We start from the raw sequence: 18,600 nt of genomic DNA, 5'->3' as shown, positions 1-18,600 counted from the left end.
CACCTGGGGGGGTGAAGCAGCGCCACGTGGCCGTTTTGGGGCTCAGATCCCCTCGTCTCCAGCTTTATTTCCGAGCAGCAGCCAGCGGGCGGTGCACGACTTGGCAGCTCCATTCCTCCCCCCGAGGGCTGCCCGCAGATGCCACCTCACAGCCCCGCGGAGCCTTCATCCCCCTACCCCTCTCCCTCTCCTCCTCCTCCACCTGCTCCCCGCGCCGCCCCTAGCGGCTGCCGCCCGCCCGGCTCCCGACCCCTTTGTTCCTCCGAGCACCCCCCAAAAAACCCCTCCCCGGCTCCTCGTCGGCTCCCCTCAGCCCCAAACCCGCCCCGGTTGCGCTCGGAGGGCGGGTCCCGGCGGCTCCCCGAGGCGGGGCCGCCCGCGGCCGAGCGAGGGCCGGGCCGGGCCGGGCCGGGCCCATCCGCGCCGTCCCTGCCGGAGCCGCCGCCGCTGGAGCGCGGGGGCTGCCCCCGGCCCGCGGCGCCGCCGAGCGGTGAGGGGAGCCCCGGGGACCCCGGGGAAGGCGGAGAGGGGCCGGGGGGGGCTCGGGGAGAAGCCGGGGGAGCCGAGCGGGGCCTTGGTGCCCCGGCAGCCGGAGGGAGGCGGCCCGGCCCGGGGTTTTTTCTTCCACCCCCCCCCCCCCCCCCTGTGAGAACAATGCGGCCTCGCCGAGAGCCCGGCGCGTCCCGGTCCCGGCTTTTTGGCTTTTTTTGTGTGTGTATTTTTTGTGTTTTTTGTGTTTTGTTTTTTTTTTTTTGGACCTTTTTCTTCGGGTTCGCTTCGCCGCTGCTCCGCTCCGGCCACCTGCAGCGCCCATGGGGAGCGCCGCGCCGCGCTGCCAAGCCTCCGGGATCGGCACCGTCGGGGCTTGGGGCTTCTTTTTTTAGCCCCGTTTAACTCTTATTTATTTATTTATTTTATTTATTTATTTATTTTTATTTTTCAACCCGAAAATAAAACTTAACAGCTTCCTGCGTGCCCCCGGCAGCGGCGGCTGAATTGGGGGTGACACCGGTTTGGCTCCGCTGTGGTCACCCGGGGCTATCTGCCAGCCCCATGGGTGTCCCCGTCGGGATTTCCCCTTTTTTTTAATTTTAATTTTTATTTTTTTTCCTTGTCGCTGCTTATGGGGTGCAGGGCGAGCTCGGGGCCGCTCACCCCAGCCTCGCCACAGCAGAAAGCTCCGGATGAAGAAGTTTGATCCTTGGGGAGGAGGGCTCCGACCTCCCTTACGCTGCCAAAAATGCCATATTTAATCTCTTTTCTTTCCAGGAACGGCGAGGGGGAGAGGAATTGAGATTTGACCATCGTCTCCAGCAGCCCTTCGAGGTTGCCCTCTCGGCACCATGAGGCCCCGGCACGTGGCGGCGCCCACGGCCACGGCGCTGCTGCTGCTGCTCCTGCTGTGGGCCCAGCCGGCCGCCGGCTGCAACAAGGCCCTGTGCGCCAGCGATGTCAGCAAATGCCTCATCCAGGTAGGGGCGGTAGGTTTTCGGTGCCTTGCCTCTTCGTTAGCGATGCTGGATTAGCAGGCAGGGCTACCTAAGAAAGGACCCGTGAGGTGAACGAGGGGGCAGTGGGTGTTAAACACGAGTCCAGCCTTCATATGGTCTGTTCCAGCTTCTTTAAACCATTTCTTAGTACCCCTTGGTAGACTGGGAAAGGAAAAGCAGAGAGCACAGATACCATATGCTAGTAAATCATACTGTAAATATACAATTACCGTCTGAAAAACGATGCGGAGGTGGCATGAAGCATCTCCATGTGCACTTCTTCATTCTGTATAAATGTTATTTATCTGGTTTATGCATAAAAATAGTTGCCAGATTCACAAGCGCACCCAGCAGAATGAAGACTGGCTGTTGACTGAACCATCTTCTTTGTGGCTGCTACACCGCCATCGCTTTAAATTAAAAATAAATAAGGATAGTAAAAAAAAATGCTGCTTCTCCTAGCTCAGCCATTGTCTACAGGGTTGTTAAATGTGTGGGCGAGAGAGGAACTTTTGACTTTCTCCTTCTTGAAGACAGTGCTGCTGTTTGTGTAGATGCGCCAGCCATCCTTCCCTTGCGTTTTTTCGTGCCACCTCCAGGCGTGAAGCCTGCCCAAAGTAAGGGGTTTCGCTCGACCGTCGCATCTCACGGTTCCCTGTCCTATTTTCACAACCCTCCCAGCTTGGCACGAGCCACGGCTTGCAGCCGAGAGGGGAGCAAGCAGGACGTGGCGTTTGCCGGCTGCAGGCAGGACGCGGGGCTGTGCCTGGCTGAGCGGGGGGGGAGGCAGAAGAAAAAGCGCCCTGAAAAGCACACGGTTAACGTAAATATTTCTTGCCAGCGTTGCTAGAAGTCGGCCACTCCTCGCGAGCTGCTCTGCGTAAAGGGTGGTCCCTACATAAATATTTATTTTGTTAGGTCCAGGATGGAGCATGAGATCAACAGCTTGCACGCATTCGGCTTGCGGCTTGCGTCTGGAGGGCCCTGGCTTCGCTGGTGCTTTCGTGTTGTGCTTTTTTGTTTTCTGTAAGCAAAGATCTGCAAGAAAATAGCTGGAGGCACCTCTCCGCATCAGCTTAGCCTGCGCGGAAACTTTGCAGCTCCCTGCAGCTGGTGGAGGAGCTGCGGGTGGGACCTAGGAGAGCGTAGGCAGGGAGGGACCACAAAGTTGGTTCCCTCCAAGGCTTTGGATGCAGCTCCTTCCTGGGCCCCAGCGACTTGGGGCTTGGGGTTGGGATTAGGGTTGGGGCTAGGATTAGGATTAGGGTGGCTGTTGCCTCGTTTCCCAGGTAGGCAGCCGACCCTGGCTGTGCCCCGTGCCTGCATTCCAGGATCTTGCAGATCCCTCCGGTTAATGAAGTGGAGCGCGAGGCTCTGCCCCTCATTCTCCTTAAAATCTCCCTTCCTCAGGGTCTTCACCTCCTGGGAATCTCAGGCTCAAACTCCTCAGCGTTTCCAAGACTTTTTTTTTTTCTTTTTCTGCCCCGTGGTATGAAATAAACACCCCCTTTCCGCTTCGGGGCTGACGTGTCTAAAGCTTGCTGCCAGCCCGCGTTCTGTAGCCGTAGTACGTAACACAGTTGGGTTAACAGCATTATTCCGGCTGGTTTGCTTCCAGGAGATTTGCTGTTATTAACTGTTCTAGGAAAAAAAAAAAAAAAAAAGAAAAAAAAAAAAGAAAAAACACGTTAGCTCTTTTTCTTTTGCTCCCCCCTCCAGTTTGCAAAGAGGCTGCCAATGCCTTCAGGTCCTGTTTCTCACCGCGCCGAGAAAATAGTTTCTGTCGCTTCAAGAAAGCTTTGAAAAAATGCAGATGTTAAAAAAATAATAATAATAATAATCTTTTATTTGCTCTGCGGAACAGAAATATCTCGATTGTACAAACATGTCTGCTTCCTAGGCAGTGCCGTATTTTTAGGCTGGGAGGCTTATTTCTTGCCCAGCAAAATAGGTTCTCTGGTGCACCTTGGGCTGTTGGGGCTGGGCGGCTGCCAGCCCCGCTCATGAGTAATGCTTTCTTCCACTGACGCCTCGCCACCCCCGGCTATCGACAGGGAGCGTTCCTCCGCGGCTCCGCTTCGCCCCCGGCCCGTGCAAGCATTTTTTTGCCAGAGATGTGTCCTGTGCGGGTGTCCAGGGGGTGAGTCAGTCGGAGGAGCCCAGGAGGGGTGCAAGGAAATCATCTCCGTGCGAGGAAGGCGCGTGTGGAAAAACACACGGAGACCACCCGCGGAAGACCAGCACGGCTGCCACTTCTTCCACCTTTCTCCTCCAAACTAACACAAAGAAGCAAACCAAAGTTAAATTTTTAAAAATCACAATGTTCGTGAGCCCTCCCTGTAAAAATAATGTCGGTAAGATAGGTGGTCCGGACACATGGACACCAAGATGATTTTTTTTCCTATTGCAAGTACAGAATTTAAGGTTAGACTTGGTTCTGTAACAATACTCTTCTCTTAGGCTCTCACGGTGCTCGTCTTTAGAGCTGAAACAGCTTGAATTCGGTGATTTCTCTGGCTTTGATTCATAATGTTGCATTTAATGGTTTATGGAGAATTACCTCCTCCCACACGCTGGCTCGCTGGTGTTGCAACGTCTTTAATGAGTGTGAGGTTGTTTGCCTGGTTGTATTGTTGAAGCACAAATACATAGTTTTATTTCCACGTTAATACATATTAATATTCCTCTCTGGCCCATCTAACCGTACTCTACTCGGGGCTGGTTTTAAAAGTTGCTCTATGCAGGCTTTTTTATTCCGGAGGCTGACACAATCTGTTTGTTGAGCTGTAAGATAAATATTTTAGAAATGCGTCATTCATTCACATAAGTCATCTTTCGGAGGCTGTGGCGGCTCCTCTTGTGGAAAACTTTGGATATCTCCTTAATGAGCCTGTTTTCCATCCTTCGCTTGGAAACAGCGTAGTAATAGGTGACATGAGTAAACTTGGAGAGTGAAGAAGTCAGAAGCCTTGGTACTTTTCCACTCTGTAAATAAAAGAAGGCTTAAGGCTGTGCATCGCAGGAACGCATGTGGACAGAGAGCTCACGCTCGATCCCCCAAAAGTGCGAACACTTCTGATTAAACTACCCAGGCAATAGCTTCTCAGCGTCGTGCAGAACACAGTAGTTTGGGCATTTGGTCTTTTTGCTGTCTTTAAGAAGATTTGTAATTCTTAAGCTGTGATGAAGCAAACGGGATGATACCGGAATGAGGGATTTTTGTTTAAAAAGTGAGGTTTTGCCCAGGGTAATCCAAGCCCGTGGATTGTCGCCCGCTAGCCGCCGTCTTTTGGCCGAACTGGAACTGCTGCTACGTGCTTGTGAGCCAGAGGAAGCACACCGCCTGGTTTTTAGATTTCCTCTGGACGTGGAGGATGTTTCCACGCTTCCAGTGCACGCCTTCAGCGGGGCTGCTAAACCTCTGCCTTCAGGTTTGGGTAATACGAAAACGGGGGTTGTCTTCTTGCTTCCAGGCCTTTGTGATTACAGAAAAACACACGTGCACACTGCTCTACTTTCTGGAGACTGCTGAAGGCTTTGAAGTGCCCAGGGTGTCATTTTGCAGGAGGAGGGAGAAGGTTGTTTCCTTCAGAGCAAAAAGCGAATCAGCTGGACCCGGGATAACAAATTCCCATACAGTTACTGGCCCTGCAGATGGAGAGCAAGGCGTAGCAAGCATCCAGGGATGCACAAAATGGTTTTGTCCAGCTGACTTAACCGAGTAAGTTCCTCTCAGCATCCAGGGATAGGTGTGATGGCAGGCTTGCACGTCCTCCAAGTATGTGCACTGTTTATGGTAACTTCCTTTTTTAGCTAAATTATAACTCCTGCTCGCTATTTATATATAAAGAAACATCCTTCTTTGAATTTCCTCTGGAAGAGGGAAAAGCGTTCAAAGAACTTGTAGGTTCAGGCACAAAAAAGCAAACACAGCTTCCCATGAATAGGAGTTTTTCTCTTTTAAATGCTTGCTAGCTGACTTCAGGTCTCTGTTTAGAATTTAATCTTTAAAAAAAAAAAAACTCACAAAAGATCCTTTTGTAAACTCAGATTGCTGCTTTGGCTACAAGTGTTTCACCATTTACTCGCTCTGTGAGTGTCCTGAGCTCTTTTAGTTTGAGCTGGAGGAGGAATTGTTGTGCCCTGCTGGCATTTCACATCTGGGTTTGCTGCGGTGTAACACGCTGATGTGTTTTTCAGGAGCTGTGTCAGTGCCGCCCAGGGGAAGGGAACTGTTCCTGCTGCAAGGAGTGCATGCTCTGCCTCGGCACGCTTTGGGACGAGTGCTGTGACTGCGTTGGTAAGTTTGCATTTGTTTTGCCTCTAAAACACAGACTTTTTGTCAATTTGTCATCTCACTGCCACCACGCAGCACCTGCTTTGTGGGGTTGGACACTGCAGGGAGGTTTCTGACTGTGAGGTGGACCGACAGGTACCACACAGGGACAATTTTAGCTTTGAGTTCCCCTGTGAATCCTTGGGATTAGTCGTAAATATGCATGGCCCAACGCTTTTATCGCTCTTCCGTTTGCCAAAAGAGCTCTTTCTGGAAGGTGAGAGAGAGGCATCGCGCTGTGGTAGATGACAGCCCTGACAAGAACAGCATTATTAGTAGCAGATTGTGTTCAGAGCCCCGAGGTTTCTGCAAGTGAAAGCTGCCCCTGCTGAAGGAGGGCATGTTCTTGTTCTGCCTTGGGTTTTAAATGTGCTGAGAGCTTCATCCTTCTGTGGTTGCTGGAAGTCTCCTGCTGTTCACAATCCATCTGGCTCCCACGAGGGGGATGCATCCTGACTGCTGTACCTGAGCTCAGCTTCTCTGCCTGCTGGCTCTTCTCAGAGTCCATGAGGATGATGAGCTTCAAAGTGCTCTTTTTTTTTACTGTTCTCTGCTTCTCCCGTTCCATCACGATGTGAATACGACAAAATTGCTTCTGGCTTGGTTCTCACTCGCTTACTTGTGCTTTTCTGTCCTGCAATAAGCAGCGGTGTCGCACACTCCCATCCTTAACCTCATTCTCCCCAATGGCACAAAGTATTTTCAGCCCCTGCAACTGTGCTGGCTGTGAATTTAGAAGGTCTTGAATTTGGTTGTTTTATTTGAGCTGAAATCTTTTAATGGGCTCACTACAAAGTGATATATATATTTTTTTCCCCATCCCTTTTGCCCTTCCAACGTCTTCTTGCTTTTTGTAATGAAATACCAAAGAGCACTGTGGTCATGTTCAGTCGTGAGGGTGGGGAGGAGAGGAGGTGGCTTCCCTCCTCCAGAACAATGCCTGATCTGCTGTAGGAAGCAAGGCTAAGCATGCAGATGCACTGCAGGAGGAGGAAGAACCTAGCTATTGGGATCGTGAAGAAAAAAAAAAAAGTCTACACATGGGGATTTTTGTTTCCAAATCCACAGGTTACTCCCTGTTCCGCTGCTGTTTCCTGTAGTGTTATCCAGGAGAGAAGCTAGCAAGGCTTTAGTTTCCGTTTCCCATCACTGGGTAGCCAAAAACATCTCCTGATGGTTCTGCTGCTGCTTCCAAACTCGTTGGCTGCGTGGTGTGGTCCTGCTCAGCAGGAATTATGCTTCCCTTGAATGTAGGGTGGGGGTGAGAGGTTTCCCTGGCATTCTTGCTTCCCTTGTTTCTGCAGTCCATTTCTGCATCTTTGCATCCGTGCCCAAGCAAGATGGATTGGGAGTGCTTGGGAACGCAGGGTACAGCTCTGTGGCTGGCTGAAATCCCCGGGGGAGCTGTGATGCTTGTCGGGAACTTGGATTTTCAGTAACAATCTGTACTGAGAGAGTTGGGTAAGAGGAAGGCAGGAAAGAAAGGAAAGTACCTAAATTGGCATGAATATTTTATGTGTTGTTTGTTGTTTTTTTTTAATGGTTGAACACATCTGCATTTCCTTCCATGACAAGAGACCTAGCTCTAGCATAGTGTCTCAGTTATGTTTTAAAATCCAGTTACTGTATTTTGTCATAAATCATTGCCTTCCAAAGCAGTAATGTGGACATGTTTGTTCCTTCCCAGTTGCTCGTAAGTTCAGCTCTTTATTTTCATTTTAACCAAAGCTACCATACTGTAATTACACATTAAAACACCGTAACAAATGGTAAGAGGAAGGATCTTTGTGGAATGAGCAATTACCCATGGCATGAGCAGTGGTTTCTTGGTTCATTATAAGATTGTATCTTCTTATTGGATTGATACACACACAAACTGCAATCATTTGATAAACATTCTTCCTGCTTTTATGCTTTTTTTCCTCCCCATGTGTCCTTCTTATCAGTGAAACCCACCTTCAAGTCTAACTTGACAGAGGTGGCTTCTGGAAAAGCTCCTTGGTTTCCATTTCACAGCAGTGTCTCTTGACGGGTCTGTGCCACGTCGATTCCTTCCTCATTAAATTTTGGGTGGGCTTTCCTTAGTACAAGTTTATTGTGAATATTCCAAGGGTTCCCTAAAAGGTGATAATGCAGTGGTGTAAATGCTTAGTTCAAGCACGGAGTCCAAGAACATCTGTGAATAACAAGTTGTTTGATGAGGGGTAGCAAAATAAAGCGTTCGCAGTGGGAAGCTGGCTTAAGTGGAATTGTTTTTAGTGTGACCTGATGTTCTTTGGAAGAGGCTTTTCCTTTTTTCCAGTACTTGGCTCACCTTTCTACAGAAGTTGCCTGTCAGGTGCTGTTCCTGTTGCTAGATGTTGCTGGTAATGCTGACAGCACGCTTGAGTCTTGTCAGACCTCACGCTGAAATTGTGACGGGCAAACTTTGCTCCTTGTCCATGAGGGAAATACGCCGACTGAAATTGAAAAGATTGTGGTTTTGTGTAAGGTTCTGGTTAAACATGAGTTCTGAAGCTGGACTCCTGATGAGTCTATGGGGCAAGAGATGCTTTTCTGAGCGTGTGGGGCAGGTGGACTTCAAACATGTACATCCCACATGGCTTTGAAAGAAGAGTAGTGAAGGACTGGTTTGCTCTGCAGCTGTAGCTGGCTAAAGCTGTATCTGTGAAACTACCCAAAATGATATCCAGATGTACGTGAGGAAAATAGATTTCTCTGTCTCTTGCCAGGTGACTTCTGATAGTATTTTATGGCTTCTGGGTTTAAATACCTCTGCAGATACAACTTTTATTTTCAGTTTTGGAGGTTTCAAGGTTTTGATGAGACGAAGGTACCCCGCAGTTTCCTTGCTGGTAGTAAACAGTAGTGCTTAAATGGTTAATGAAAAACTGGCCCCTGCATTGCACATCACAAAACCTTTCTGTAGGAACTGTCAAAGAGGATTGCAGAGGTGGACAATAGGTTTCAAAAAAGATTCCCCAAGAGATGGAGAAAAAATGTGGAAGAGGTAGGCTGGAAATAAACTTTTTTGCCTGTAGCGATCCCTCCAACTAAGTAGAAAAGCCAGGAACAGCTCAGCCGTGGCTAAGCAGGTGAAGTAATTCAGACTCCTGCTCGCTCCTGATACTGATCTTTGCACCCCTGGCAGGTGACTAGTAAGATCTAGTACGCTGCTGAAGCAAAGGAGATCGAATACTTGAATCATGATCAAAAGTTTCGTGTACCTCCGGCCTTGTCGAGATGCTATCTGGGTTCAGCTGGGAGCTTCCAGTCCAGATTCGTGCCGCTATCGATTACGCCGCGCTTTGTCTCCTTTCCCAGGGGGAACAAACCTTCCACTGAACTCCTCGTGGTCTGATGTGTAATGCTAGAGCACGGAAAGAGAAGTGGAAAAGAGTGTTTTTTCTTTTCTCTTGGATCTCACAGGTCACAGGCGTGTTTTTTTTTTGTGTAACTCGCTCTCTCGTTCCTCTGCAGGCATGTGCAACCCTCGCAATTACAGCGACACGCCGCCAACGTCCAAGAGCACTGTAGAGGAGCTGCACGAACCGATCCCTTCGCTGTTCCGGGCGCTGACGGAAGGGGATACCCAGCTGAACTGGAATATTGTTTCCTTCCCCGTTGCAGAAGAACTGTCGCACCACGAGAACCTCGTTTCCTTTTTAGAAACAGTCAACCAGCCGCAGCATCAGAACGTCTCTGTGCCGAGCAACAACGTCCACGCACCTTACTCTAGCGACAAAGGTAAATGAGCAGAGGGTCTGAAACTCCTGGCGCTTCCAGGAGCTTTCTCAGGGCATCTTCTGTGCTGCTCGGTGCTAGCTGCTTCTTTTCCCATATAACATACCTGAAAAGTTCAGGCTAGCTCTGAGCATGACATAACAAAAAGGAACCTGGAGGATGGTGTTAAAGTGACCGAGGGTCTTAGGAGACACTGAACGATGCGAGTTTGTCACCCCTATAGCTCCTCCTGTGGCATGAGGCAGTTTGTTCAGATAATTTCACGGGCACCAGCAGGTTATGTCCTTTGAAGCAGACACCTGGAGCTTAGGAGACGGGACAGACCAAAATTGAACCCTCCTCACCATGTCAGTGCAGCGCTAGGTGACTGAAATGCGTGGCTTCAGAGCCTGAGGAAGCAACGTGCCACAAACCACGGCACCTGGGCTGGGTGTTTACTCCTTTAGGTCTGAGCTGGCATAACGTGAACTCCCTCCGGTTTGTGGAAAATCCAGCATTTATAGTAAACCTGAGTAAGATTGGCAAGGTGAGGAGGGATTTGACAGAGAATTTTAAAAATAAGTACTTTGGGGGTAGCGGGTTTTCAACTTATGTAAGGACTTCCTGCCCTTATTTTATATATATGTATATGTCATTATATTTATTTATATATGCATTTAATATATATTTCCACCTTCAGTTTGGAGGATACACTCCAGAGTATTGTGCGCTGGGTGAGAGGGTAAAAGATGAGAAGTTTGAGGCATGACAGCAGTGGGATGAGAAAACTTCTCAGTACTTCTCGGTTTCTATACTAAACCTGAAATACTTTTTCGTGCAAATCATGATATCAGACTTAAAAGACTCTCATAAACAGTTCTCAGTAAGATTGCTGCTTAACAGGGGAAAAGAGCATCTGATTTGTTTTATTGTAGTGTAATTAATGCTTCGCTTCCTTCCCAACACGCACTTTTAAGTACTAGTAACCCCACGTGTCGCTGTTGTGATGGCTCTTTTATCTTATCAAGGCAAGATACTGATGGACGCGCTGCTTTTCCATGCCATCGTGAACCTTTGACCTAGTTATGTCTCCGAGCAGGCCTGCTATTGATTAAATGGAACCGTAATGGCAACTTTTCTAACTTCCTTTGGTTAAGGCACGGTAGAAAAAGAAATTAATTCCAGAACCGGGAAGCCAGATGGTCAGCAAACATCTCATTTGTGAGCCTTTGACGTTATTAAAACGCTTGGTCACCATTCTGAGAGCGGTGCAGAAAGCCACGTTAAATGGCAAGCCACAAAAAGCCATGTGTGCAAACACGACAGTATTTCAGGAGGTAAATTATACTTGGGAAAAAAAAAAACAAACTGTGCTTGGAACAACCTTGAATGTAGCCCGCTGTACTTAGGTAGAGCAGCCGGATGGCCGTTCCCCGACAGTCCTTTCCTCCCGCACCAGCAGGACGGGCTAATGATAGCTTTGGATTAAACTTGGAATCGGGATTGCATCTCGAGGGTGTGGAGGAGTTCTGAGTTTAACAGCACAGAAAATACGTAACTGCAATTTTTTTTCGCAGTCAAAAGTCTCCTTCGTCTCTTTTGCTAAGGACCTGGTAGAGATGAGGCTGGGAGAGCTTCCACTGGAAGGATGGCGTTCCAAAACCAGCAGTTATATTTGGAAATAGCTACCAAATAACTCTGGTTTTGGGGCTTCAGGAGACACTTAGAAGAGAAATAAATGTCAGAGCCATTTCTGTAACCTCTGGCTCTGCCTCCTCCATCTTCGGGATCAGTGAAGAATAGGAAAAGGTAGAAAATGGCTTTCAATTTCTTACGCTTTTAAATACGTCACCCTGTTCCTAAAACGTTTTGGCTGAGTTGCCAGGGGAAGCAATGACTGAAAGGTGGAGGGGTAGGAGGTGAAGTGCCCGAGAGCCTGGTTTAGAAGGAGGGAGGGAGCCCAGGAAGTTGCAGGAGCCTGGCGGCTGCTTCCCATGCGGAGCCGAGTCCCACAATCGCGTCGCTGTGGTTTAACAAGCCAGCAGGTGGGAGAAGAAGAAGCGCTGTGGGAGAGGACGGGGCTGTGTGCACGCGGGGCCGCCTGCTCAGTCGCAGTAAACACAAATTTCGCCTGCAGCAGAAGAAACTGCAGACGGCCCCCGTGCCCTTCCCTGCTTGCCAGACGCGCTGCTAGTCCTGGCGGCAGATCCTGCAGATGGAGATGCCTTCCGGATGGCGGTCGTCTTTAAGGCCGTGGCATTCGGGGCTTTGAAAAAAAATCCCCCCTGTGAGCGGGAACACAGATGCTTTCTGTTTTCTCCCTCGCTATTTTGGGCTGCTTCTGCGGAGCCGTGCGTGCTTTGCTCCAGCGTGGTGGGCTGCCAGCAGCCCCTCTTCTTTTGTTGCCTGTCAAGGGAGAGATGAAGGCTTTGGGAAGGGGACAGCAGGCTGCGCGTTGCCCTCTGGAAAACATCCCCAAATTTGGAGAGGCTCGGCCTATAAATACCCCTCGCCTCTGATTTTAATTTCAGCCCGCCCTCGCACGGGGATCGGCGCGAAGCTGCTGTGGGCCGCCAGACTTGCTCTCTGCAGCCCTGGGCGGCTGCCAGGAAAAGCAGTGCCGGCTTTTGGGGAACCAAAGGGCCCTTTGTGCCTGGTGGTGGGGAGCCGCCGGGCCTGGGAGGAGGAGGAGGAGGAGGAAAAAGAAGGAGGAAGGCTGCGGATCAGCGCCAAGGGGGGATGCAGCAGGACGTCAAGCATCCCTGCCCTGCCCCAGCCTACCACAGCCGCCACCTCGAGCTTCCCCTATTATTATTATTACCCTAAACGAGTGCCTTCCCTCTCCTCCGGTGAAGGTGGAGCTCTTCGTATCGGTGGCTTCAGGCGTTGGAGCCACTGCTCGCCGTGGTTATGAATCTGGGGTTGCATCTGAGCTTTCTTCTTCTTCCTTTTGGCTTTGCTTTTTAGCTGATGCCCCTCGGAGCTCTGAGCAGCGGGTTCGGATGGTGAACGAGCCGAAGCGCCGCAGATGATGACAGGATGTTGGCAGGAGGGAGAGGGGGAAGTCAGATTATCTTTTGCAGCTGATGAAACAAAATCTGCTTTGTAGTTTGAGGGTTTCCGACTCAAACTGCTCGGTGACACGGCGCAGGGGCAGCAGCTCTGGGCTCAGGCATCCCGCGAGTGCCAGCCAGGTAAAGAAAGTCTGGCAGGGGCCGTAAAGGGCATCGGCCTCTGAAGCTGTGCCAAGAAGATACTAAAAAAATGCTGCTTTTGTTGTTTTTTTTTGACTTCTAACAGGTGATATGGCAAAAAAAGAGCTAGGGAGCTGGCAGCCTCCTGCCGCTCCCCTTCCCCTTCCCCGTCCATCCCTTTTATCTACGCCCAGGGAGGCAGCAGTGCCTGCCTAATGAGGTTTGTTCAGCAATTCAAATACTCCCCCAGATCCCCACTGAGCCAGCACTTTTGGTTGGTCGAAGTTATTTTTTTACGACCCTGTTTCTGCAGCCTGTAAAGAGGGATTTCATGCCTGGCGTGAGGAGCTCTTTCCGAAATTTGGCGTCGGTGCGGAAACACCGGCTCTGCTGAGGAGGAGCAGGGAGATGCAGCTGCGTGTAGCTCCGTGTGCTCTGCTCTTCATCTTACAGCCTGCTTTTTCCACAGGCTGTGCCTGTGCCCTGAGCCACCGACGCAGAGCACGCGTGGGCTGCGTCGCACGGAGCAGGAGACGGCAACTTCAGCCGGGGGTAGTTGGGTGTCGTTGATTTTTGCAGCCTAAAAAATTACGTATTCCAGCTTTTTTTTCCAAGGTTGTTCCGCTGCTGTTCAGCCACGAGAGGCTGTGCCTTCTGCAGCCAGTCCGGAGATTAGGGGCAGCCAGGTGGAGGTGGCGCCTCCAAAGCTGATTTCGCAGCGAGAGATTTGGATAATGCCCTCAGGTAATATGCCCTCTAAGTTTTTGGTTAGCCCTGACGTGGGCAGGCGGTCGGGCTCGGAGATCTTTGTAGGTCCTTGCCTACTGAACTCTTCTAATCCCAGCTAATCCAGGAAGATTTAGGAGCGCCTGCGGCAGGAGCTCTGGGCCTCCATTTGATGCCTGAGCACCCTCCCGTGAGCAGTGAGGGGGACAGAAACGGGGCTGCCCCCGGTGTCCTGGGACTGTTTGGTGTACGGGGGTGCCTGCTGGGCTTTATTTTCAAGGGCTGTAGAAAGAGAAGTGCCAAGAACGGGACGGGACTTAGGCAGCCACTGCGTTTTTTGTTGACATTCCCAGCAGTACTTCAAGTTCTCCGAGATTTCTTGAATAACTGCAGCTTTACTCACAGCACAGCTTTCCTGGGAGCCGAGAACTGCTTCGGCTGTGGCTCTGTGATTCCTCCTCAAGGCTCCTATGCCTCTCGCTTTGTGCGTGGTGCCTGCGAGAAGGTTGTCAGCTCAGAGCCTGAACAAAGCAGCCAACACTCCCTTGCTTTCAGTGGGCTGGCAGCATGAAAGCTGTGGTTAACAGCTGCATCGTGCCTGGCATCCTTTGGTTGCTTCCCCTTCTCCATAATCACTGTAAAAAAAGAAAAACAACAACGAAACCAACACGGTCTGATTTATTATGTCTGTTTGGATTGCATTTTCCATAATCCACCTGGGGTGTAGGGTCAGTATGTTTCTTCTGGATCCACACACTTTAAGCAGAAAGAGGCTAGAAAGCTTCCTGACGCTCCCAGCTCACAAGTCCTGGGGATAAATGTGGTGCAGTCAAGATCCTTTGGAGGATGAAGAGCTATCTGTGGGGTAATCACACGCTCAGCAGAGAGAAAAGTTGGAGGGAGCTGTCAGCTCGGGGACTTGGAAGCCGGCCGTGGAGGGCTGCTTTTTGTTTTGGAGCTGTGGTAAAAGCCTCAGCTCCAGTTTTGGGTTACACCGCCAAACTTCAGGGCCTTTCAAGCAACTGAACAACAAAGAGAGCGCTTAGACAACAAGGCAGAGAGGATTTCCTAATCGTGTCGTAGTAAAACTGGTGCTGCTGAAGATAATAATTAAAAAAGCGTGCTGTTTCAGGCCGAGGGAAAACGGGGCTCTGTGGCTCTAGACGCACTGATTTAATGTGGTGTGAGAATGGTGTTGAACCAGGGGGGCGAGGAGAAAAATGTTTATACTTAAATGAGTGGGGTTTGATGTTTTTAAAATAACTTCCCTGAAATGTAAGTATTTTGTGATAACGTATTTCGGCATAGCTCATCCCTAGCAGACAACGGGCTGAGTTGTAGACACTTAAAATTGAATAGAACTTAAAATTGACAGATCTCACTCCCCTAGGGTCTCTGCCTCCTCTCTCTGCTTTCCCTATCACCTTTTTTTTCCTTTATGCCTCACAGTCATGATGATTGCACTCCTACCTCGAAAGCTATATGTGTAATTAATTTTTAACTGACCTTTTAAAGTACTTTAAGACCTTTAAAACCATTTTTCCCCCTCTCGGTTTAGAGCACATGTGTACTGTGGTGTATTTTGATGACTGCATGTCAATACATCAGTGCAAGATCTCCTGCGAGTCCATGGGAGCGTCCAAGTACCGATGGTTTCACAACGCCTGCTGTGAGTGTATCGGGCCGGAATGCATCGACTACGGCAGCAAAACTGTAAAATGCATGAACTGTATGTTTTGAAGCAGGAAAAGTGAAATGCAGTACTATGGAGGCCAAAGGAATCCCTCGCAGTTCCGAGCTGGGGATTGGAAAACACTGCCTTGTGGTGGAGTGCCTACTGGTTGCAACTAAATGTAGCTGGTTGAAAAAAAGATGTATAAAATTTGAAACTTTTTTCCTTTTTTTGTTTTTTAATTCAAGCAAGGCTAACTTGTAGATGTTTCGACATTACGTTTTAAGTTTATTTTTCTTTGTTTCTGTTTGAATGGTACAGCCGTGCTCATCCTTGCTGTTCTGATTTTGTTTTCCTCTGATTTGAAACTATCGACTGTATTGGTTTTCAGGATGTAATACTAGAGCTAGTAGTTAGAGTAGGGAAACCTTAAGCACGTGGTAATGAGATTCCCATCGTCTGAGTTCAACAAGTAATTAAATGGATACTGAGTTGAAGAGGGAGAGTTCTTTAGGTTTTTGTTTTCAAACCTTATTACCCTCCAGTTTCTGAGCGTAGCCTTCTATTGTGAAAACGGCATTTGAAGAATAAGTAATGCTTTCCCTTCAAATTCAAAATGTGGGCTCTGTCATGGATAAAATCCTAGCTTCTTAGAAGGGCTGCCCAACACAACACTGTATGGGACACTTCTACAAGTTTCGTTTGCCCTGCACTTTTCAGTACGTTGGGAACTGAAAAAAAATCTTTTCAGTCTTTTGAATACGTTAGGTGCAGTTGCATCTCCCTCTTTTTGCACTGTTCTCTAGGGTTGCTTAATTTCTGAACATTCAGTGCAGCAAAGGGAACATGAAAGTTCATTATGAATTTAATGACTAAATGAACAAAGAAGAACGAAACAGCGTGAACTAGCAGGTGCTACGGTTGAGCGGTTGGCAGCAGACGCGTTCACATTTAGTTTGCTCTGAATATTTATTCCAAAACTTAATTCTTTTTTTTTTCCATGAGATGTTGTCATTGAAGACATGTCCTCAAAGGCAAAATGAGGGTGTTCTGGTACAGAACCTTGTCCGTGTCTGTAAAAAAGAATTGTAATGTGTTACATGGCGATTGTTAGGACCCAATGAAGTCTCCACTGATAATGGTACTGAGTACAGGAATAAAGTGCGTGAGTAGTTAAGGATCAGCTTCTGGTATTTATAATGGTGTATTTTTTAACTCCTTGTTTGTTTTTTTTTTAATGCATATATGCATATATCGATATGCACACACGAAGAATTTGACTAGTCCTGTTTCTCTCACTAACCTCAGTCCAGAGGGATTCCACTGTTTTCTAGTCACTCCTGTGTATCTGTACCGTGTACAAATGAAAGCAGTCATTTTACATTTATTTTACTGAAAGGTTGCCTGGGTGGTTTTTTCATAGAGCTCTTTCAACAAGCCAATATATAAATAACTCTTGTGAAATAACGTTACTTTTTTCAGTCTCTTTCTCAGCTGTAAAGAAGTACTTGAAAGATGACAGTTTGTTTTGAACTAGTAGATAACGGAGTACCGGCATACTTTAAACTTGCAATTAAGTGATAAAAAGTCGTAGATATGAATAGAAGAACCTAGCTTGTAATGAAGGAGTTGATCTCTGCATATCTGACGATTCATGTTATCTTTTCTTTTTCCCGATTTCCTTAAAATGAATGAGAGAAGGAATATGTTAGGAGCAGCTGTGCCCGCTTCTGGCTGGAGGACGATGCGTTGTTCCTCACCAATTCAGAAGGCACGTAGTAAGCATTCCTGCAGGTCGCTAGCATGTTTAAGACTTCAAAATGTTAAATTATTTGAAACGCTATCGTAGTTCAGAATCTTCCATGAGAGAAAAAACAAAACAGGGCTGATGTTTCTGGGTAGGCACATGCTGTCGTGGATCTGGGACACCGACTCCGCTCACATCACCAGGATTTCACTGAGGTCAAGTCAAAGGAACAGCGAGGGTGGAGGAGAGTTGCCTAACATGTGTCTGGGAAACCCTGGGGGAACAGCATAAAATTGTAAATAGATCGGTCTGTGTAATGGCCTGAGAGTAGGTAGTGAGGATGCACACTTTCTGGGGCTTGCCTTATTTTTGTAATTCTTAATGCTGTCTAGAGTTTGCTGTAAGCGTTGCGTGTATGCTAATGTCATACAGCAATAGCAAATGTATTTTATTACGATGAGTGTTTTAAGAGGTATTTTAATAAAAAGACATTACTGTTTCTTGTGTTTTCATTCTCGTGATTTCGTCAAGGCGAATGTTACCAGGAAGCATAGTATAAAAGTTACTAATCTGAATGAGTGCAAAGACTTTAAAATAGTGTTCCTCCATACCTCTCAAGGGAGTTGGACGGGCACCCACCCTCTTCGAGGGTTTTGAGAGAACATTTTTCATCTCTCCCTCTCCCCATTGAAACTAAGTCGTGGTGCAGTCAGGACTGGGAGAAATGGAGGCCATGGGGAGCGCAGGCCCTTTTTTCAAGTTCTGCCAGTTTTTCTTCACTTCTGAAGGACCGGGTGTCTCATGACAATACCAAGTTCAGCTCTCAATTCAATTATGTGGCTAGTCAAGGAAGGAAGATGGATGGTTTCTGCACTAAAATGAGTGTACTTGCTTTGGCCTTTGGTCATGACATGGAATTGATTTCTGGAAGTTATCTGGTACTTTCCGTTGTGTGCACAGCTCTTTTAGTTGTGTAAGCAAAAAATGACTTCACAGCGCTTTGTTTCCTGGGGAGTTCATCCATGGTACCAGCAGATCCAACCACATAGACCGAGTGCCAGTGAACCACTGAACATGCTTTAACTATTGAGCTGATCATATTCGGCAGGAGCCATCTTGTTCAAAGGAGCGTTATTTTCTAATTTTGGACAAACTTAGAAGCTGAGATATTAAAATGGCTTCTGAGGGGCTACTTTAGACTGACGATCAGAAGAAGTTATTAGCTTTCACTAATAAACAGACAACCTCAACCATCGAGCTGGCTTTCTTGAAGAGGTATTTCAACTGAGAGAAAATGGCAGGGAATTACTCATTTACGCAGCTGTCCTTTTTTTTTTTTCCTGACAAAAATGCTTTCTGTATCTCCATTATTATTTCATTACACGTAAGAGGCTCATATTCAACAGCAAGACAAATTTCAAAGCAGAGAGCTTGCCATCTCTGCTTGACTTTGTCCTTAAAACAGTATGAGTGTAGGAGGAGTAAATGCAGGGCGTGTAGGGTAAGAACGTGCCTCTGTCTGTGTAAGCAGGCTTCAGACCACAACGAGTTTTGTAAAGTCAGGAGTCAGCCAAATGTATTTCACATGGCAGGAAATTGGTCTTCTAAGCTCTGCTCACAATCTCTTGTTTGTCTTCATCAAAAAATGGGAGAGGGCTCGTTCCGTGTTCATTAGCTTGATGGGCCCATTGTGTGCAAACTTGTGCTGGCAA

At 48.2% G+C, this 18,600-nt stretch overlaps 1 protein-coding gene across 1 annotated transcript; it reads left to right on the top strand.

The window, feature by feature from the left end:
• Positions 1-351: 351 nt before the first annotated feature.
• TWSG1 (twisted gastrulation BMP signaling modulator 1) lies at positions 352-17,388 on the top strand. The gene is made up of 5 exons (XM_084282806.1): positions 352-490; positions 1,270-1,472; positions 5,691-5,790; positions 9,307-9,573; positions 15,028-17,388. Exons 2-5 carry the CDS (start codon positions 1,344-1,346, stop codon positions 15,207-15,209), a joined length of 678 nt encoding a protein of 225 aa, XP_084138932.1. The 5' UTR covers positions 352-490; positions 1,270-1,343; the 3' UTR covers positions 15,210-17,388.
• Positions 17,389-18,600: the final 1,212 nt, after the last annotated feature.

The sequence above is a fragment of the Netta rufina genome (assembly GCF_964035555.1).
Source record: "Netta rufina genome assembly, chromosome: 2".
NCBI lineage: Eukaryota > Metazoa > Chordata > Aves > Anseriformes > Anatidae > Netta > Netta rufina.
The sequence above is the reverse complement of the archived record's forward strand: the minus strand, read 5'-3'. Positions and strand labels throughout refer to the sequence as shown.